At 53.1% G+C, this 20,112-nt stretch overlaps 3 protein-coding genes across 3 annotated transcripts; 1 reads left to right on the forward strand and 2 right to left on the reverse strand.

The window, feature by feature from the left end:
• The first annotated feature begins 2,056 nt into the window (after positions 1-2,056).
• Positions 2,057-5,585, forward strand: RPS19BP1 (ribosomal protein S19 binding protein 1). The gene is made up of 4 exons (XM_007189089.2): positions 2,057-2,213; positions 2,376-2,504; positions 4,624-4,721; positions 5,114-5,585. Exons 1-4 carry the CDS (start codon positions 2,162-2,164, stop codon positions 5,246-5,248), a joined length of 414 nt encoding a protein of 137 aa, XP_007189151.2. The 5' UTR covers positions 2,057-2,161; the 3' UTR covers positions 5,249-5,585.
• Positions 5,586-8,638: 3,053 nt separating this feature from the next.
• ATF4 (activating transcription factor 4) lies at positions 8,639-9,874 on the reverse strand. The gene is made up of 2 exons (XM_007189088.2): positions 9,649-9,874; positions 8,639-9,558 (listed from the first exon to the last, which is right to left on the reverse strand). Exons 1-2 carry the CDS (start codon positions 9,872-9,874, stop codon positions 8,726-8,728), a joined length of 1,059 nt encoding a protein of 352 aa, XP_007189150.1. The 3' UTR covers positions 8,639-8,725.
• Positions 9,875-15,381: 5,507 nt separating this feature from the next.
• Positions 15,382-20,091, reverse strand: MIEF1 (mitochondrial elongation factor 1). The gene is made up of 4 exons (XM_007189084.2): positions 19,948-20,091; positions 18,928-19,105; positions 18,466-18,728; positions 15,382-17,549 (listed from the first exon to the last, which is right to left on the reverse strand). The coding sequence occupies exons 1-4, from the start codon at positions 20,089-20,091 to the stop codon at positions 16,743-16,745; spliced, it is 1,392 nt and encodes a 463-aa protein (XP_007189146.1). The 3' UTR covers positions 15,382-16,742.
• Between the last annotated feature and the right edge of the window lie 21 nt (positions 20,092-20,112).

A 20,112-nucleotide genomic window follows, 5' to 3' on the forward strand; every position in this document is an offset into this window, starting at 1 on the left:
AGATCGCGGAGCCGCGCCGTGCGAGAAAGCTGTCCTGCGGCGCCACCTAGTGGCCAGAGTGGCCGCTCGGCCCCTCCAGAGTCTGGCAGAGACGCTGCAGGAATCTATCTACTGCTTCGCTGGGACATTGGAACACAAAAGATCCCTCCACCCTGGGGACCGTGTTCTGACCATCCCAGGTCGGGAGGAGAAAGAGGGTACGGTGGAGTTTGGTCCTTTGCCCTCCTGAGGGGCAGGCTCACGCATCCCACCTGGACATCTCTGCCTTCGTCTATCTGATTCGTGCATTTATGGAGCCCTTACTATATGCCAGACTCTATTCCAGGCGCTAGAGATGTAACAGTGAACAAAGAAACATCCCTGCCTTTGTAGAGTTTACAGTGGCGAATGGGTGAGGAAACAGTCAATAAACAATAAATGAGTGGGACTTCCCTGGTGGACAGTGGATAAGACTCCATGCTCCCCGTTCAGGGGGCCCAGGTTTGATCCCTGCTCGGGGAACTAGATCCCACATGCATACCACAACTAACAGTTTGCATGCCACAACTAAGGAGCCCTCCTGCCACAACTAGGACTCGGTGCAACCAAAAAAAAAAAAAAAATTAAAATAAAACAATAAATGAAGATAATAAAAGAAATTAAAAAACAATCTGGCTATTTCAGAAGCAGGAGAAAAAGAGCCTGTCTGACAGCATCACTGAGCTCCAGGGGACCCACAACCCTCAGGGCAAATCCGTGGAGCCTGATGTCAATGAAACCATGCAGCCCTCCTTGCTCCTCTGGGGCCACTCCTGTCCCAAGGGACATGCCCTCACTACAGGATCCTCCTGCCTGAGATACTCCCCTCCCACATGGCCAGCTCCTCTTCTCCTCCAGAGTCCTCCTGACCCCCACCCAGCGCACCAGCAATACTCTCCTGGTGGTTGGCACTAGAGAGCAGTGCATAACTGCTCAGGCCAGGCTGTCTGTCTTGATTCCCAGCTCTGACACCACCTTGTGACCTGGACAGGTTCCTTGGCCTCTCTGTGCCCGTTTCCTCGTTTGTAAAATGGGGAAAGCAGTTGTTCCTGCTCCAGAGGAGGGGAGGGTGGTGGTGGTATAAGTGAGTTAACAAATGTAAAACACTTAAGACAGCACCTTGACACAGTGTTTGTTATTATTAATGTCTGTTTAGGTTTTTCCCTCCTGGACTAGCTGATGGAGGTTAGTGAGGTTCATTCACAAAGGACCAACTGAGTCATCTCCATGTCCTACACTCTACAGTATCAGGTATACAAAAGGATCTCAGAACATGTTTGTACGGTGAATTCAGTGGTTCCCCCGCATTCACCACTGATTTATTGAGTGCCTTCTGCATGCAAAGTACTGGGCTAGGAGCTGCAGATGGAGCAGTGAACAAGACAGGTTTCCTCCCCACAGCAAGAAGAGTACTAATTTCTAAGCCAGAAGTTCTCAAACTATTTTGTCTAAGAACTCTTTACTCTTAAAAAAATTCAGGATCCCAAAGAGCTTTTGTATGTGTAACTATCTAACAAGAGTTACCATGTTAGGAACTAAAACAGAATTTTAAAAAATACTTATTAATTCATTGAAAACAACAATAACAAGCCCACATATTAACATAAGTGACATATTTTAATGAAAACAAAACAAAATAGTGGGAAAACACTATTGTTTTGCATTTTTGCAAACGTCTCTAATGGAAGATAGCTGGATTCTCATGCCGAACTAGATCTGTGCGAAATGTTGCTCTGGTTGAAGTATATGAAAAAATACTTCCAAAAATACATTCCCCTTTTTCGTAAAAATTGAGAATACTAACACTCCGTCCCGCCCCCGGCCTCGCCCACTACGGAGACGCCTGACGCGAGAGAACTGACCCACCAGGCTGGGCTAGCGGTGGACGGCTTCCGGGAGAAGGCGGGGCCTGGCTCCCAACGGGTCGGTTGGGTTGCGATTGGACGACAAATGCGTCCTTCGGCGCGTTGGCCCCGCCTCCAGATCCCGCCCAGTGGTAAGCCTAACGCATGCGTCCTAAGGAAGGTGGGCACTTCCGCCCGCCCACCGCGGAACCTTTTGTTCTAGCTCGCGTTTCCACGGAAACGACAAGTGCGGCCAAGGCGGAAGTAGTTGAGGCGTGTGGGCGGAGCTAAGTACCGCTATGTCGGCTTCCTTGCTGCGGCGGGGTTTGGAGCTTTTGGGGGTGCCTGAGGGTGAGGAGCTTCTTCCCAGAGACGTCCAGCCTGGGCGGGAAGGCGGCAGGGGCTGGGGGCAGGAGCCCTGAGGGTGCGAACGATCCAGACCGGGCTTAGCCTCGGTGGGATGGGAACCCTGAGCGCCCTCCGAACCGAGTCGGTTCCTCTCTTCCCCTACAGCCCCCAGGGACGCGCCAGGCCAAACCAAGCCGAGCGAGGCTCCGATGAAGCGGACGCGGAAGGCGAAGGCGACCCAGGCCCAGAAACTGCGGAACTCGGCCAAGGGAAAGGTGCCCAAATCGGCGCTGGGTGAGCTCGGCAAGGGGCTGGACGCGGTGCTCCCGGGGTCGGGGGCGGTGCCCTGGAGGAAGGGGCGCTAGAGTGAGGGCTTGAAATGTTCCCCAGGAGTTTCTAGAATACCTGCTGTGCGACGGGCGCGGGGCGGGACCCTGGGAACACGGAGGTGAACGAATCACATTGTCCTGGCCTTCAAGGTCTACAGCCCTAATAGGGAGAGAAGCATCGAAGAGTTTCAAAATCAGCGTATGGTTGCTGTGATGGGGTCTATGCATTAAGACTGTGGTGCTCTGAGAGGGACTTAGAATGAAAGGCCAAATCAGGCTTCTCTGAAGAAGCAACATTTAAGCCCAGACCCGATAGAAGTATACGAGTGAACCGGGGGAAGAGTATTCTAGAGAGAATGGCATAGGCGGAGTCGGAAAGAAGTTTATTGCCTTTGAAATTTTGAAAAAAGAAGCCTGGTCATAGTGACATACAGTGAACGAGGGTCAGAGACGGAGCATTAAATAAAATTAATACTCCGTGTGCCAGGTGCTGTTCTAAGCCTCGTACAAATGTTTGCTCATGTAATTGCTCACAGCAACCCTGTGAGGTCGGCACTGTCATTACCTCCATTTTACAGAAGCAGAAACAGGCCCCTGCCCAGATAGTACAGGTAGAAACCAGGCAGATTGTCTCCAGAGCCCTGATCCCACCTACTGCTTCAAGGTGCTATGGCCTGGGCAGCGGTGGTGGTGCGGAGATAAGAGAATTGTGCAGGTGGAAGGTGCGGTGAGGAGGGGGCATGGATGGCGTCGGTGGTGAATTGGCTGTGAGGATGGAGGAGGAGGGAGTCAGCGAATACGGAATATCTCGGGGGATGTGGCGCCACTTAACGAGACCTACAGACTTGAAGAGGAGCAGGAGTGGGCAGGAATGCAGGGTAATTTTGACCTGTGGCAGGACTTGGTGAGCTCCTAGTGTGTCTTTGAATCTCCAGGGCCTGGTGCATAAAAGGTGTTCAAGTTGTTTGTTAAAAGAACTATGAATTCCGAGGAAATACAGCATGAGCAAAAGTGTGGAGGCAGGAAAGCGAGCCTGGGTTGAGCCACAGTGATTCTGGTGTGGAGCAGGCACACAAGGGGCCCGAGGGAGGTCACTCCTCCATCCCAGCCCCCGCTCCACCGCCCTGTCATGGCACGTGATGAGGACTGAGGGGACTCGCTCAACCCTCAGTGGCCAAACTAAAGAACACCTCTGTGGCTGCCACCTTGGTCCGAGCTACACCATCTCTTGCCTGGATTATTGCAGAAGCCTCCTAACTGGTCTCCCTTCCACTCCCCCCTCCCCCAGTAATCTTGTTCTCACCATAGCAGCCGAAGTGATCCCGTAAAATCCTGAGCCAGACCTGTCTCTCCTCTGCCCTGCACCCACCAGGGTGAGAGCCTCAGTTTTTCGGTGCCTGCTGAGGCCCCACATGATCTGCTCCTTCCAGCTTCATCTCCTCGGCTTCTCCCCTCTCTGTCTAACCACCTTCTGTTCTTCAAGCACGTTAGTCACACTTCTGCTTCAGAGCCTTTGCACTGGCTGTTCCCTCTGCCCAGAATGCTCTTCCCCCACAGTGTCACACTCTCTCTCTCCAGTCTTTGCTCAGAATTCATTTCAGTGAGGCCTTCTCAGAGCCTCCTGTTTAGAATTGCAACCCTCCCCCCGGCATTTCTCATTTCTGTTTACTATTCTCTTTTTCTCCATAAAATGATCACCCTCTGAAATACTGTTTACCTTGTGTACCATCTCTCTTTCCACGGAATGGAAGTTCCATGAGGGCAGGACTTTTTGTCTGCTCTGTTTCCTGCTCTGTGCTCTTGCACCTAGAACAGTGCCTGACAGACACACGGTAAGTGCCCAGGACACCTTTGTTGAGTAAATCACTTGAGCAGGTGGAACCAAGGGGGACTTTGAGCAGGATCTGTGTGGAGTGTGGTTTTGACAGAAGAGCCCAGGCTGTTGCAGTGACCTGGGGAAGGGACGACGGGGCCTCTGGCAGGGCCATGGGAGGTGGGAGTGGAGTGGAGAGATGTCAGGAAGGGACCCAGAAGGCTTCCAGGGAGTGAATCTGAAATGATGCCACCCTGCCTGCCATCCACAGCTGAGTTCCAGAAGCGAGAGCGGCGAGGTTACCTTGGATTAAACCTGAGGTTTATGACTAGTGCAAGAAGCACAGTGGCCGAATCCGTCACCCAGCAGGTTCGTCAGGGGGATGGGCTGTGGGAAGGAACCTGGGGGGTGAGAACTGAGGCTGTTCCTGGGATCCGTGGGAGTCTCAGCCCTGAGCACAGGCTGGAGGGTGGGGCCCCCTCCAGGCTCCTAAGAGCTGGACACCCGGCTGTGCTGTGAGGGGCCTCCCCCTGGAGGGCCGAGAGCAGAGCGGGGAAGGTGGGAGGCTGGGCCTGGCCTCGCTCCCCTGGGACCCCGGTGGGCCTCCGCTGGCTCCTCTGTAAATGGAAACCACGTGCCCTGCCTCCCGGGACGGAGTGAGGCCCAGGTGAGAGGGCGGCACTTGGTCGGCTGCACCAGGTTGTGTGGCTGCGGTGGCTGCGAGTCACCACCCAGGGCTCCCGACTCTCACCCGCCCCCAGATTGTGCGCCAGGACCGGGGCCGCAGGGCCTGTGACCGGCCTGTGGGCAAGACTAAGAAGAAGAAGAAGGCCGAGGGCACTGTGTTCACCGAGGAAGACTTCCAGAAGTTCCAGCAGGAGTACTTCGGCAGTTAGGCTCCCGGGAGGGCACAGCCGCCTCGGGCCTCTCAGCCTGGCTCAGGGAAGCCCTGGAGTGGAGGCTGGGGCGGAGCTGGCGAGCTGGAAGCCCAGGGAGGACCTTCGCTCAGACCCGAACTGACATCTGCAGGCTGGGGAGGTGCCACCTGCCTGCTGGAAAGGAACGCGTCGGGCTGTTTTGTCTGCTTTGGCCCAGGGGGGGCCTCGGGGCTGTTGGCTGTGGAGAGGCCGGTCACTGGGCCCTTGGGGACCACACCTCTGATAGGAGGAGGGCCGCTGGGTGGGCTTCCGGGTTCTAATAAACGTGGCCCAGGGGCTGTGTGCGCTGCTCTAACAGGGTGTCTCCCGCCTCCTCTGGCAGCGGGGAGCCTTCCCTCCGTCCCCCACCTCCTGGCTGGTTCTTAGGGCTCCAGGTCAGAAGTCCTGCAGCCCAGCCCCAGCGCAGGCACCACCGGAGGGCAGTTCACCGCACCTGCAGACCCCGCAGGCCTCCTCTCCCTGGGGTGGCAGCCCCGGCTGAGAAGGCAGCTGTTGAGGAAGCTGAGGGAGGGAGCGTGGCTGCCCCAGCCCGTGCCCAGGGCTTGTGCCCTTGTGTGTTTGGCTCGGGGGTGGATCAAAGGCCACTTTTGTTTTCTCTTCCTTCTGTCACAGGAGGTGGGGACTAGTGGGGCGACTCAGGAGGTGAGCTCAAGAAACAGGGTTTTACGCTCAGGTCTGCGGAGCAGAAGGGTGGTGCTGGCCCAGAGCTGCTCCACCAGGGGAAGGCGGAGGCCGGGCCGCGCCCGGCGGGGGCAGCGCAGGGCAGGTGCTGTTGAGCAGATGCCCGAGGGGGTGGGTGGTGCTGCCCAGCTGGGTCTTCAGTGTGGCACTGATGACAAGTCCTAGAAGCCCAGGAGTCCCTTCTGGGGAGGGGGCCCTGGAGGCCTCCAGGCGGCTCCGTCTGGCTCACCTAGCGCCGCCCCCCGCATGCCTACGGGCTCCTTGGGACATGTGTTGTCTGGTAGAGGACTTCTGAAGGGACCCCGCCGTGGGTTCTTCTGTGCAAGAGGAGGGAAAGTTTTATCCCTCACACAGCCAGACCCCGGCGGGACTGTTCCTGGTTACTAGCCAGCTTTCCATCCTAAGTGGGGACAGGAGGGGACCACAGAATTGCCTGAGGCAGAGTTGGCGCCTGTCCTGTCTACGGTGCAGGTGGCCTCCGAGAGTAGGAAGCAGACCAGCCATCCAGGAAGTCAAGGTGGGCAGAAGAGGTGTCGTGACTCCAAACCGGAACTGCGCCACCGTCCTCGGATGGCTTGTTCCAAGAGGGAGAAGGGGCTGTTTTCCCAAGCTCTCCGGCCGCCTGCGGAGCTCCAGTGGCCGCTGTGAGGAGAGACACTCCCGTGTCCTGGGAGGCTCCTTCCCTTCCTCTTTTAAGCGGCTTAGCAAGCGGCAGCCTCAGCTTCCCACTCTCTCTCACCAGAAGTTCTCTGAAGAACCGGCTGACCAGGGCCCCCTTCTAACAGGCACGCACCTGCTGTTATGTCATCACGTAGGGGTTCCTGCCCCCTCCCCAGGTGTAGAATGAGGGGCCTGCCTCTGCGGGAGGGTGAGAGCAGGGGTCCTGCACTTCTCCGCTCTTGAGTTTTCCAGTCTTAACGTTTGTGCCGAGTAGCACCAGTAGGTGTGTGTCCGTGACCCCTAGGCGTGACTGACGTTAGCGTTCACCCGAGACTGGTCCTATGGGTCAGGGTGGGACTCCAGAATCTACTGTTAACAGTCACCCTGGATGGTTCCGTTGCAGGTGGTGAGAAGGCAGCAGGGGGCCCTGGGGAGGGGCGCGCCGGTGCAAGAGCCACACATGGGGGTGCTGACCGAGAGCCGCGGACCTGGTGACTGACAATCTGCTGGGAAAGGGACAGGAACCAAGTCAGAGGACACTGGGGTGCCACATTGAGGGCCGGGAGGAAGAGGCCTTCCCTGATGGAGCGGCTTTATCTCTGGTGGTTTGGAGCAGCTGACACATTCACTTAGAGACCCAGGAGGGGGCAGGACTGCCACGCGGGACCTCCGCCAGGGTGTGTGTGTATGGGAGGCTTAACAAGTTCCTGCAGGAGCTGGGCGGATCCCCATCAGGTGACTTTCTCCAGCACCGCTGGGGCCGGGGAGCCCTCTTGGAGGTGGATGGGACTGTGTGCCCATTCGTCCCCACCTCCGAGGCTTCTTCTCAGGGTGCTCTTCCCCATTCTAGTGCACAACTTTCCCTGTCCTTCGAAGCCCAGCTCAGGGCAGTTAAGACCTTGAAGATCACCAGGTCCAAGGTCCACATGTGACACCTACTCCCTTGGTGCCTTGGGGAAGCATTCCCATCTGGGCCACCACCATTACTTCTCCCACGTTACCCTGTTAGGCATCAGGAAGCAGGTCAGGGAAATACCGGCCCCACCACAGGGAGCAGAACAGGCAAAAGCCCATAACCCTGGGTTCAAACAGGCTCTACAACTCCAAATGCCCTCTGCCGCAAAACCTGTGACGGGGTCACCACAGGGACTGCGTGCAGTGTTTACAACAGTGCCAGGTGCCACATTTGCATCACCCGCGTCCCAGCCACTCGTCTACATTGTCTTTCACAATGGAAAACTGGTCCTCCCTCAGCAGGCCCTGAAGGACACAAGAAACCTGCCCAGGCTGGGTTCAGACTCTCGTACTCAATGAGAGATGTCTGCCTTATCTTGCAATAAAATGTTACCAGCCAGGATTGCAGTAAGGCAGCGTGGCCCCAGCGCCCTTCCATCCCGACTTCAGGGATGGCAGGCCTTCCAGCTTGCCAAGGTGCCAGCCAGGGAAGCCTAGGAACCAGCCAGCCTTCGGGGCCTGCTCTTCCGTTTGTTCCAGCAAAAACTAAGACATCTTTCCCTAAATAGACCCTTCTGGGAAGGTCTCTACAGAATTGCAGCAGATCAGTGAAACCTAATCCCCTTGTGTGCCCAGCTCAGACTGTGGGGCCTTATCTGGGTACTTAAATGTTGGCACAAAGCAAGAATCATGAGAGAACAGGTGGAGCCCAGGCTCTTCTCTGCCACCCTGTTCCTTAGGCTAAAATTCCCCAGCCTCACTCGCACCCAAGGGTGGTTAACGACGAGTCAAAGTTTTTGGTCCTGGGGAAATCACCCAGCCACCTACTGGGGGGGGGGAAATCTAGCCCAACTCCCTGTCTCAGGGGTCCAACTGAAGTCATCAGTGATCCTGACATACGGCCCTACAGTGTCAGGAAAAAAAAAAAAAAAAAATTGACTCTGGACTTAAATTTCAAGTCCTGACAACCAACCCCAGAGCAAAATGCTGCTTCTGGGGATTGACTGGGCTCTTTACCAAAGACAAGAAACCAGACACAGCAGTCTACAGAAGTACTTTCACTACAAAATAATTTATTAAAACACACAGCTTCAGCACTAGCCTCCTATGTACAAGCATACATCCTCCTGACTACCCTAACTAGGGGATTCTCTTCTTCCCCCTTGCCTTGCGGACCTCTTCTATTAAATCTTTCAGATACTGGATCTCCTTGGCCAAGGAATCTGCCTTCTCTTTCAGAGCCTCATTCTTCTTTTCTAGCTCTTTACATTCACCAGTGAGGGCCTCCTGCTCTGCCCTCTTCTTCTGGCGATACCTAGTGGCTGCTGTCTTGTTCTGCTCCATTTTCTTCAGTTTCTTATCTAGTTTCTCACCCTTTACTTTTGCTGCTACCATCTTCTCTCCAGGAGGGTCGTAGGGTTTGGGGCGGGCAGAGCCACCAGGGGCACCTGGAGATAGCAGGCTTCTATTCGGAGAGCCCCTTGAGGTAGGGGGGCTATGCTGGGGAGAGCCCAGATAGGAGTCAGGGCTCATACAGATGCCACTATCATTATCTGAAGGGGCATCCTCTTCCTTTACGCACTGAGGGTGCACTGTAACGTAAGCAGTGGAGTCTGGCTTCCTATCTTCTTCAGAGATCACCACTTCACTGCATAGCTCTAAAGTAAAAGAATGATCTGGAGTGGAGGACAGGGCCCCTGGGGACAGAGGAAGAGGCTGTAAGAAAGTGAAAGGGGCACCCTGGTCAGTTGTTGGCAAACTTTCTGGAAGATGGCCTATTGGGTTCACTATCTGGGGGGGCTCCTTATTAGCCTCCTGGAGTAGGGGGTCAAAAAGATCACACGTGTCATCCAACGTGGCCAAAAGCTCATCTGGCATGGTTTCCAGATCATCTATACCCAACAGAGCATTAAAATCAAACTCCTTCAGATCCATTTTCTCCACCATCCAATCTGTCCCAGAGAAAGCATCCTCTGCAAAAGATTAAAGAGAGTTGGAACCAGTAAGTCAAATGTACAAGACTATCACCAGATCCCACCAGCAAATAAAAGAAGCCCACTCACCCTTGCCGTTATCTGAGGCACTGACCAACCCATCCACAGCCAGCCATTCGGAGAAGCCCGCCTTAGCCTTGTCGCCAGAGAACCCATGAGGTTTGAAGTGCTTGGCCACCTCCAGGTAGTCATCTAGGAGACCCAGGCTCTCTTCAGCCCCCAAACCCGACTGGTCGAAGGGGGACATGAAGTCCCCCACCAACACCTCGCTGCTCAGGAAGCTCATCTCGGCCATGTTGCGAGGTTTTGGTGGAATCGAGGAATGTGCTTAATTCGAAGGTGTCTTTGTCGGTTACAGCAACGCTGCTGCTGAATGCCGTGAAAAGCCTGAATACGAATCAGAAACCAAGTCCCATTAAAGATCAGCTGGCCTAAAAACTTCATCTTTTCATCCATAAGGCAAGATGGCCAAAACAGAACTCCATTCGGTGTTGAGAATCGGGACCACGTGGCCCCAGAGCCATCGTGTCACCCCCGCATCCATCAGGCTGCACAAGATGGACGCCCGGCCGTTCCCCAACCGGCCAGAAGGGGAAGCCGCCCCACCCGCATGTCCAAATCCGGCTCTGGACGCCCGGCCCCGCCCACGCCCCCCCATGACTCACGCCGCGGCCGCCGCCCTGCCACGCCGCCATCTTGGCTGCTGCCACGTTTCGCGGGGCGCCAAGTGGAACCCGGCGGGCTCGGGAGTGCCGGGGCTGCCGAAGGCTCCCGACCCAAAAGCGCCGGCGTTTTGGGGACACCCAGGCAGGGGCCACGCGTCCCGGGCGCTCGTAAAACCACTCCCGCCTCCGCGAAGCCGCCCAGCCGCCGGCCGCGCCCAAGCAAGCAGAAACCCCTCACCGACCCGGGGGCGCACGGCCAGAGCGGCGCAGGCCCAGTACTTACGCCATGGCTTAAGCCGCTGGGGGGTGCCGCTGCAGAGCCTGGTGCTGCTGCCGCTGCTGCAAAAGCCAATGCTGCCGCAGGCACTGCTGCCTCTAATACGCCATGGTGGCCGCGGACCCTGCGGGAGCGGAGGAAAGAAGGCACGCACTCGCACGGAGAAACCACATTTAAGCAGAAGAAGAAAAGATGGCGGCGAGACGCCGAGCGCGGGTCCTTTATAAACTCTGCTCCCTGTAAGGACGCATCACGGACCACATCCTTCCGCCGCGGTCACGTGACTCGCTCCTCCCACCCACGCATTGCCATCTATTCGACGCCCCTACCGTTTCCAATCTCCGACTTTTAAGTCTAGGGCGTAGCTGTGAAGAGAGAATGAATTGTTTTTATTTACGGCCTCAAAAAAAGGCGCACTACTTTACAAGGCTTTTAAGATCAAAGGGTCACTCCCGTCCGCCGCCGGGGAGCGCGGAGGGATCCGCCACACTCATTTCCGGCGTTAGCCCGAAGGGCGGAGAGAGAAGTCTTTCATCCCAAGAAAGGTTTATTACTGTGAAGTACGAGTTCTCCTAGTTCTCGCGCGAGATGCTGGAGGAGAGCGCGCATCAAGGTGATTGGTCAGACATGGTGAGTCATATATATCTCGAGTTTCTATTGACTCAGGCCCCTGATTTGCGCGGGGAGGGGCGGAGCGGCCGACGGTTCCAGCCGTCTGGTTCTGGGGTTCACTCGGTCTTCTCTGTGACGCCGCTTTGCAGTGGCTTCCTCAGCCATACCCACCCGCAGCCGGTCAGGATTGCCCCAGGCAGCCCTGGCCCAGTGCGTCCCAAATAGTGGCGTTAGGCCCCGGCCCTTGCAGTCCTTTCCTGCCGTCCTCAGTGAAGTTCCAAACTAGCGACCAGGTTCAGGCCCAAAGATGAAACTAGGCAAAAGGAAATGTCATTTCGTGTGCATTTTCACACGCAAACACTTGCAAAATACTGAGGACGTGCAAGCCCTTCAGTAGTTGAAAGGGGAGGCTGATGACCTCAGTCGAGATCACCCGATCTATGTGCACTTACCATCAAAGGCGAGTCGGGGAAATGCGTAATCCTATAGTCTAACCTATCGTATTTTTACATATCCGTTTAGCTAAAATATAACTTCGCTATTTTATTGAAGAATGCAGCCTATCACAGGGGAACTTCTTTCGGTTTATGTAGTTTCAGTTCCTCTAAGAAGAAGGAGAGATTTTATTCAGCTGCTATCTCTCACTCTAGGGTAGTTTCAGTTAGCTCCCAACGCTGTAACTCCCAGGCATAACCGCTTCCCAGCAAGTCCTCCTAATGCCCAATTGCCGGAGTTTGTGTGTTCGGAGGCCGCAGTCCAGGTCAGGCCAACAACTTGCCCTCTCTACTGGGGAACTGTTAAGAGCAACAAGAAAGCCCTCCCCCACCCTCCAGCCCTCTCGTCAGGCACTGCAGGGGCGGAAACCTTGCGTTTCTGCTTCCATTCCTTTCAGTAAGCCCTACAAGTATTATTTCTGAGGACTGATGTCAAAAATTTGGGAAGGACTGTCCTACATTACTGACCATTGACTTGATTCAGTCTAGCCCAGCAATTTTACAATGGTAAACTGAGGACTAAAGGGATTCACTGTGAAGGCAGTATGGGGTAGGAGTTATAAAAGATTTTAGGGGCAAACCCCCAAAACTTGGCTCTTCCATTTATTAGCGGAGACATTTTGGTTGAGTGACTTATCCTCGCTGAGTCTCAGTTTCCTGAGCTGTAAAATGAAGCTAATGGTGAGTATCCTTACACTTAGAGTGAAGTAAGATAATATAAGAAGGCACTGAGCTAAGTGCCTGGTATCTGATAAGTGCTGGATAAATGGTTGCTATTACTGCTATTATTAGAACTCAGGTCTTCTGACACACCTCCCAAGGCCCCCTCCCCATCTTCATTACATCATCCTGCTTCCTCAGAGGACTATTATTTACTGAGATGAAATCAACAACTATAAACAACTGGTATATGCAAAGCATACTGGATGCTTGATGTGGTTTTTTTTTCCCCTTGGGGAATCACGAGTATCTACATATATATAAGGCATCTAGTCTTTCAGTGCAAAGGCAGTAAGAATCCCTGAGCCACTACCCAAATCTTACAAAGGACCCTCGGGGCATGTCCTCCTTTCGCTGTCAGCTGACCATGCAGATGGTTGAGAATTAAAAGTAATGCTGCCCCAGGTTGACACCGCAGAGGGGTGGGAGAATGACTCCAGTGGCACCTTGTCCCATCCTTTCTAGTATGGTGACCCAGATCAAGCACTTCAAAGGTTCTCCTAGCTGCAAATGGAGAACCAGTCCCACTCCTGTAGGAAAATGTTTCATACCACACACACAAGTCAAAGCTGTTGGAAAGGAGACTTTTATTTTCTTCTTCCCATGATGTGGAAGGACAGCATGTTCCCCAGCTTTATTTCCTCCCTCAAGGAGAAAAAGGGACAGTAGTTTTCTGGGTCTCAGGGCTAAGCTGCTTCTATATGGACCTAGCCAAGACAGGACAGAAAGACTGGTGACTTATTCCAAATCTGTCAGCTAAACACATCAGCTGCTTATTGAAGGGCAAGCAAGTGACTGGAAGGCAGGTTGTGGACTTGGCCTCAGGGCCCAAGCATAGAGAGCATAACGTGATCAGAATGGAAAGGTAAACACCACGCTATATGCAGTTAACCCCGGAACTCACATCTCTGGTGTTTTGGCCGCTTAGAATCAGCCAAGTGTATCTACAAGGGCTACAGCCTCACAGCTCTAGTCCTAAGTCCTCTTACCGTTCTCTTTGGCCTTGAGCTTCAGCACGAAGAGCAGGGTTCTCACAAATCCTGTGAGAGCAGAAGTCCTCGGCCAGGGTCGTAGTGTCAAAGACGTGCCACAGCAGAGCCTCTGGACACATGCAGGGATCCCAGCCCCGCCAGCACCTCTCCAGGACCTTGATCCTGAAGCTGATTCCTTGTCAAAACCATTTGAGCTCTCAACTTGAGTGGAGTAGAAGGGAGCAAAATCAGCTAATCGGAGTGTGAACAGGACCACCAAGGGCTGAGCCCAGCAGGAAAGACTGTAGGCCTCACAACAGCTTTTCCAAACATGAGCTTCAATTATTTTTTTATTTGAAAAAAAAAAGTCACAACCAAGCGTATAAAGAAAACTACTGTTGTCCTGAACTCATGTTTTAGGAAGGGGCAACAGGGAAAAGCAAAATACACTTTGGAATTGATTGGGTTTTCAAGATGATGAGTCTTTTTTTCAAGCATTAGGCTAACTATGTGCTTTGCTAACCTAGATGGTGCAGAAAAACTTCCAGCTGGAGAAGTCGGAGCAGATGCTGTTGCTTCAGGCAGAGGTGGGGGTTACTGAGAAGAAGGGCAGAGAAGCAGGAAGAGGCCCTACATCTTTCCCCAGAGATTAAAAAAAAAAGTGTGTGTGTTGGCGGGGTTTTCCCCTCCTCCAACCAAGAATCTCAAAGCACTTGGCTGTCGTCCAGGTGTTACGATGAGACTTGCCCCATCTCAGTCAGCAAACCCACCAGGACCTGAGCCAAGGATTCCCACCGCTTCTAGTTCTGAGGACTTCTAAGAGGTTCTTGCTTGTGAAGTGGCAAAGTTCTGCTTTTTGGTTTTGTGAAACATAGGTAAGAGACAGAGCTGCCCTGAGAAAGATGCTCTTTAAGAGGAGATACACTCGGGCTTCCCTGGTGGCGCAGTGGTTGAGAATCTGCCTGCCAATGCAGGAGACACGGGTTCGAGCCCTGGTCTGGGAAGATCCCACATGCCACGGAGCAACTAGGCCCGTGAGCCACAACTACTGAGCCAGCGCGTCTGGAGCCTGTGCTCCGCAACAAGAGAGGCCGCAATAGTGAGAGGCCCGCGCACCGCAATGAAGAGTGGCCCCTGCTTGCCGCAACTAGAGAAAGCCCACACACAGAAACGAAGACCCAACACAGCCAAAAATAAAATTTAAAAAAAAAAAAAAAAAAAGAGGAGATACACTCAAATCACCATTACACTTGGCTTTGATAATTCGGGATTTGATCTTTAAAATCTTTTCTTTTTTGAGCTCTCCTTCCAATGTTTTATATGGAATTTGGTCAGACTCCAGCTTGGGAAAATTATAGGTTTTATAATATTCACATTGGGAAAACCAAATCCTTTATCTAAATGAAGACAAACCCATGCTTTTCCAACACATTCAGCCCTCCCCTCTCCCTTCCTTCCAGTGACACCAGATGGGCGCACTGGAAACGTCAGTGCCAGGCTCCACCCCACATCCTCTACACCCTCTGTACATCCTCTACACCAACCCCCCAGGGTAGCACTCAGGCATATGGAGTGTTTTATAAACTCCAAGTTGATTCTGATGAACAGCCAGGATGGAGGAGCTCTCTCAGGGTTCTGGGTTTTCTATTTTTCATGCTCTCTCAATGTGTTCATACAAATGAAACAACTGAACCATTTTAGGGAAGCTTTGCATGTATATGAGAGAAGAGGCAGGAAGAGTCTCCAAATATAGCCAAGGTTAACCCTAGTTCTCAACCTCCTAATCCAGGACAAAAAAGGGGACAGGAAGCTCTACCTTAAATTCAAAGGGAAGCTAAGGTTTCAATGCTATTTAAAGAGTCATTTCATGGCGCGGTCATTGGGAAGGAATGAGACAGCTGCAGAGAGCTTCACCAGAATCTCACTGATGGAGAGGTAGTAAGAATAAAAATAATAATAGGATTTGATGGCAGGAGAACAAAATACTGGATGGGCAGATCAGAAACAGAATTATCATCAGCCTCTTGGCACAAACAGGAAAAAATAAACACAGAACAAGAAGATGCACTGACATTGTATATTAAACATTCCTCCCCACTCTCAGGATACTTTTTACATTGCAATAAATAGTGCAATTCTAGCAGCGGGAAACAAGAAGGAACGTGGCAAGTACCCACCTCCCTCTCATATGTGTTTTAGCCATATGCTCTCTTCCTAGGTAGCACCGATTTCCCCAGGTGCTGGGTGAGAGACAGGACAGGGGGAAGAGGTCTGTGCATATGTGCCTGCCCTTTGGCCTCTGGAGGTGCCTGGAGAGTTCAGCAAACACCTCCATCACGTTCCTGTGACAGACACTGGGGAGCGGAGGGCTGGCTGTTGGGCCCGTTCTTGCTCTAAGGCAACATCCTAGAAAGGCAGGGCCTGACGTGGGAGAAACATGGTCACTGACGTTCAGCCGCCTGTATAGCTGAACCTCTAGCACTAAGACTGTGTCCTTGAAGGCCTTGTCCTAATTGGCAAGAAGGTGAGGAAGGGGGCAAACAACAGCCCCTTCCCTCCCGGTCTTTGTCTGACTCCTGCACGCGGTGGTGCTGGGCTGGACCAGCCACAGATGAGGCACAGACATCAAGCACGCAGACCCTCTCCACCACCTCCAGGTTCCCCCACTCTACACTCTCACTGATGGCCACTGAGAAACAGTCTCCGAATAACTCTGCATCCAGTTTATCTTGAGCCCTCACTCCCGTGTGCGGCATCAACAGTGCTCCCATGAGAGACCTTCTTAGCACTTACGGATATGAGTTGGTCAAGAGTTGGCGGGGGGTGGGGGGTGGCGGGGGGGGGGGGGTGGAGGGCTTCTTTTCCAGGAACCTGGGTCAAAGGCCAGCTTTTCCACCAGCTTTACCCCTAGAAACCCTAAATACTGTCTGGGCGCTCTCTGCAGAGTTCAGTTTGAAACATGCAATCATAACTTCAGTGACAGTCAACTACAAGGCAGCATCTTGATTAGGCAGATGTGCTCCAGAAAAAAAAGCAAAACAGGTGTGAACAGGTGGAAAAAGAGAAGACACTGAAAAGGGGCAGGTGGCAGGGCAGACACAGCAGACCCGTGCCAAGATGCAAAACACCAAGTGGTCTCCACAGCTCGGGCCAGTGCTCCACCTTCTCAATTCATTCAAAGAAAAACGAGCCTGGAGCAAGGGGGAGGGGAAGAGTAGGGAGCACAGTGCTTGGTAACGAAAATAGAAACGGGTGGTGAGAAAAGAGGAGAGAGAGATGCCTTTCTAATCCGCGTGAAGTGCCCAGGCCGATGACCAGCAAAGATGGGAGGCACCTAGGGACCCTGTGAGGCACCAACTATGGGACCAAGTGTTTCTAACAGAGAATCCAGGGCCTGACCGCCCGACATCTGCCTTCACCTGCCCTATGTCTGCAGCAGCACCTCCGGCTCAGACAGTGAGCAATAGAGAGTGTATCCCAATTCGTCTATTTCCTCAGGGGTGAGCTCTGCAAATAAGTTCACCTTGGGATTTAGGGCGCTGGGCAGGACTCCGGCCTCTAGGTAGCTGATGAGTCCCCTCAAGGCCTGCAGGAATCGGTCCGCCAGCACATCTGGAGACCAGTCAGCCTCCTCCTGGGCCAAGTGGAGGATGGCGTTGGTGAGCTGGCTGGCGCTGAGGTGGCCCAGGGCCGGAGTGGACTTGCACACGGCCTTGAGGATCTTGAGGCACAGAGTGCGGCAGCCTGAGTCGGCCTGGTCCAGAGCCCGCAAGCGCGCCGTCTCGGCAGGACGCAGGCTCAGCCGCCACAGGTTGTCATACTGGGCTAGCCGGTGTGGTTTGGCCACCAAGACAGTGTCACCAAGGGTCACTGATGGCAGGAAGTCAATGACGAGATGCCTGTCGCGCTCATACTGCACTTCCAGAGTCAGAGCCTCTGGGGGTGGGGCCGGTCGAATCACATAGTCCAAGAGGGACCCGATGGCCGGCCAGTTGATGGAGCCGGCCACTACCTTTTCGAAGGTGTCTGCCACTGTCTTTGGAGAGAGGTAGCCCCCTACTACACAGCGGTCCCAGTAACTGCTGCCACGAGGAAAGTACTCTGGGTTCTCCCGGCGAACCAGGAAGAAGCCGGGGACGTTCATGATGGTGTCCTCTCCGGGGATACACGACCACAGGTTCTGCTCCAGCACGAGGGGCACGATGAGTTGGATGTGGTCGGCTGTCACCACCTGGTGGAGAAGGATTAAAAAGGTTTTGAGGGATTTAATCCGCTCAAGAGCCAAGTTTCCCCAAACACAGGTCCCACCATCTTATATCCCCCCCAACAAAAAGGGAAACTAGGGCTTCCCTGGTGGCGCAGTGGTTGAGAGTCTGCCTGCCAATGCAGGGGACACGGGTTCGAGCCCTGGTCTGGGAAGATCCCACATGCCGCGGAGCAACTGGGCCCGTGAGCCACAATTACTGAGCCTGCGCGTCTGGAGCCTGTGCTCCTCAACAAGAGAGGCCGCGACAGTGAGAGGGCCGCGCACCGCGATGAAGAGTGGCCCCCGCTTCCTGCAACTGGAGAAAGCCCTAGCACAGAAATGAAGACCCAACACAGCCAAAAATAATAAATAATTTTTTTTTTTAAAAAGGGATATTCCATTGTTTAAAAAAAAAAAAAAAACATTTGGGGCAAGCACCAAAGCTGCTTAAGAAGCTCCCTATAAAAAATTTTTTTAAAAAAAAGGGAAACTAAGAATACTTCCACGTGACCATTATCAATTCAGAGTGTGGATTTCAACCCAGGTCTGTCGGACACTGGCGCCCGTGCTCATTCCACACACCACGTTGCCTCTGGACACAGAAGTACACATGACATCCCCCAGGCCTTGACGACCCGAAGGAAAGCCAGAAAGGAAAGATAGGGACAAGAATATAGGAAGGAGGAGGCCTCTGACAGCTTCCTAGAAGTTGTGAGTATGACTAAAAAACAAAAAACGTTAAAGGCAGGGATCTCCAAATGCTACCGCAGTATGTGGAATTCAGACGCAGTAGGACTGACCTTTCTGGCAAGCCTGGGGGACTGACCTCCTGTACCAACAGACCTACTGAGAAGCATCCTGGTCAGTACAACCCTGCCCTTCATAAGAACCCCCTGCTTACCTGCAGGTCATCATAGAGGCTGCCACTCAGGTACATGTCCCGAAGTGGCATGTCAGGCAACTTGGCCCGCAGGAAGCTCCGGAGCTCGGCACATATGTCCACGGCAGCTTGCTTGGCCCGAGCCTGCTCGCCAGCAGGGATGGCTGCCCGCTTCCGGTAGTAAGTAAGAAGTTTCTCCTGCAGGGACATGCGGAGTCGTGACTTCTTCAAGTCTACCTGGCCCTTCCTGGCCAATGGCTTGGGCCGGGGCAGGCAGAATGTATCTGCCAAGGCAAGAGAGAGAGGCACGTGAGCTCTTCCCGTGCTTGCTCATCCATGGCTGCCTCAGCCCCAAAGGAGACGGGCTTGGCACAAAAGGCTAGCATGGTGCCTGGCACGTATGTCCTTAAGAAATGTGTTGAATGCATGAGTAGCACTGAGAGCCCCGAGGTCAGTCCCAGAAGGGGTACCAGCCTTCCTCACCTGTGTCAAAGGCCAAGGAGCCTGTGGGAAGGGCCTGTAGGGACCTACTCAGGCCTGTCTTCATGTCCTTGTTGAGCAGTCGGGGGGAGCCCATCCAGTTTGGTTCTTCCCAGCTCCTTTTCCCTGAATGGCTCAGGCGGGTGGGGCTAGTAGGGGCACTGATTGCCCTATCGTACATCTGAAACAGCAGAGAGGACCCAGCACATGACCTTCTTTCCTGTTTCCCTCCTTCCCAGCAGCTTTGCCTTAATGAGTTCAGCTACTATTTTTCAATAACTTTGTTTTATTCTAGATTATGGAATACTTTGCTCCGTACAGAAGATCTCAGGAAATACTAAATGATATAAATAAGAAACAGATTTATCCATAATGTCATAACCCAGAGATAATGGTTAATATTTTGGTATATTTCTTTCTGAAAATATATATTTGTGTAATTAGGATCCTCCTCTATATACACTTTTGAAAACTGATTTTTTTTACATATCATTTTTATCACTCCCCCATATCACTAAAAATGAATCAGTGTTGAACATTATGGTACAATTTCACTGAATGGCTACTCTGTGCCAGGAGTTGTTCTAGGTGCACAGAATAAAGCAGTAATCCAAAGAGACCCAATCCCTGCCCTCATGGAGTTTGCAGTTTAGCAGAGGGATACAGGCAATACATAATCAACAAGCTAAACCATGCAGATATAGGTGTTAAGAAAAGTAAAGTAGGAAGGAGAAATGGGAAAAATGTGTGGTGGGAGTCCTGCTATTTTAAATAAGGTAGTCAAGGAAGGATATTTTGATTATTTGCAATTTTTCACGCGCTGGGATAAACTTTTTATTTGTATCTCCAACAGTTTCTTTAGGGCGGAGTCCTAGAAGTAGATTTACTGAATCCTCTTAAGGTCTCGTCTAATAATGGCAAATTACCAAGTTACATTTCCATTAGCGGTATCGAAGTCTTATTCTAAGTCAGCTCCACTCGGCAGCCTCACCACCTCTCCAACCCCTGGCTGAGTGTACTTACCCGCTTAACCGCCAGCGTAGCAATGCCCAGCATGGCTGCTCCGCCCACCCCCAGCACCAGCCGGGCATTGGAGAGCACAAAATCAATGGCCGTCCCGATGCCATTATCATCCTTCTTGCTTTTGCGCTCACCAGCGCCTGCCATTGCTCACCTGAGGATGAAGGC

This window comes from Balaenoptera acutorostrata, chromosome 11, assembly GCF_949987535.1.
Source record: "Balaenoptera acutorostrata chromosome 11, mBalAcu1.1, whole genome shotgun sequence".
Lineage (NCBI taxonomy): Eukaryota > Metazoa > Chordata > Mammalia > Artiodactyla > Balaenopteridae > Balaenoptera > Balaenoptera acutorostrata.

What these genes read in the sequence shown, in the direction of transcription:
- RPS19BP1 (XM_007189089.2), top strand. Translation starts at nt 2,162, where the DNA reads ATGTCGGCTTCCTTGCTGCGGCGGGGTTTGGAGCTTTTGGGGGTGCCT. An exon ending in GCTTTTGGGGGTGCCTGAGG is followed by an intron (nt 2,214 to 2,375) that starts GTGAGGAGCTTC and finishes CTTCCCCTACAG; the next exon opens with CCCCCAGGGACGCGCCAGGC. An exon ending in CCGAATCCGTCACCCAGCAG is followed by an intron (nt 4,722 to 5,113) that starts GTTCGTCAGGGG and finishes ACCCGCCCCCAG; the next exon opens with ATTGTGCGCCAGGACCGGGG.
- MIEF1 (XM_007189084.2), bottom strand. Translation starts at nt 20,091, where the DNA reads ATGGCAGGCGCTGGTGAGCGCAAAAGCAAGAAGGATGATAATGGCATC. An exon ending in CTACGCTGGCGGTTAAGCGG is followed by an intron (nt 19,106 to 19,947) that starts GTAAGTACACTC and finishes CTGCTGTTTCAG; the next exon opens with ATGTACGATAGGGCAATCAG. An exon ending in CTCCTTGGCCTTTGACACAG is followed by an intron (nt 18,729 to 18,927) that starts GTGAGGAAGGCT and finishes TTGCCTTGGCAG; the next exon opens with ATACATTCTGCCTGCCCCGG.
- ATF4 (XM_007189088.2), bottom strand. Translation starts at nt 9,874, where the DNA reads ATGGCCGAGATGAGCTTCCTGAGCAGCGAGGTGTTGGTGGGGGACTTC. An exon ending in TGCCTCAGATAACGGCAAGG is followed by an intron (nt 9,559 to 9,648) that starts GTGAGTGGGCTT and finishes AATCTTTTGCAG; the next exon opens with AGGATGCTTTCTCTGGGACA.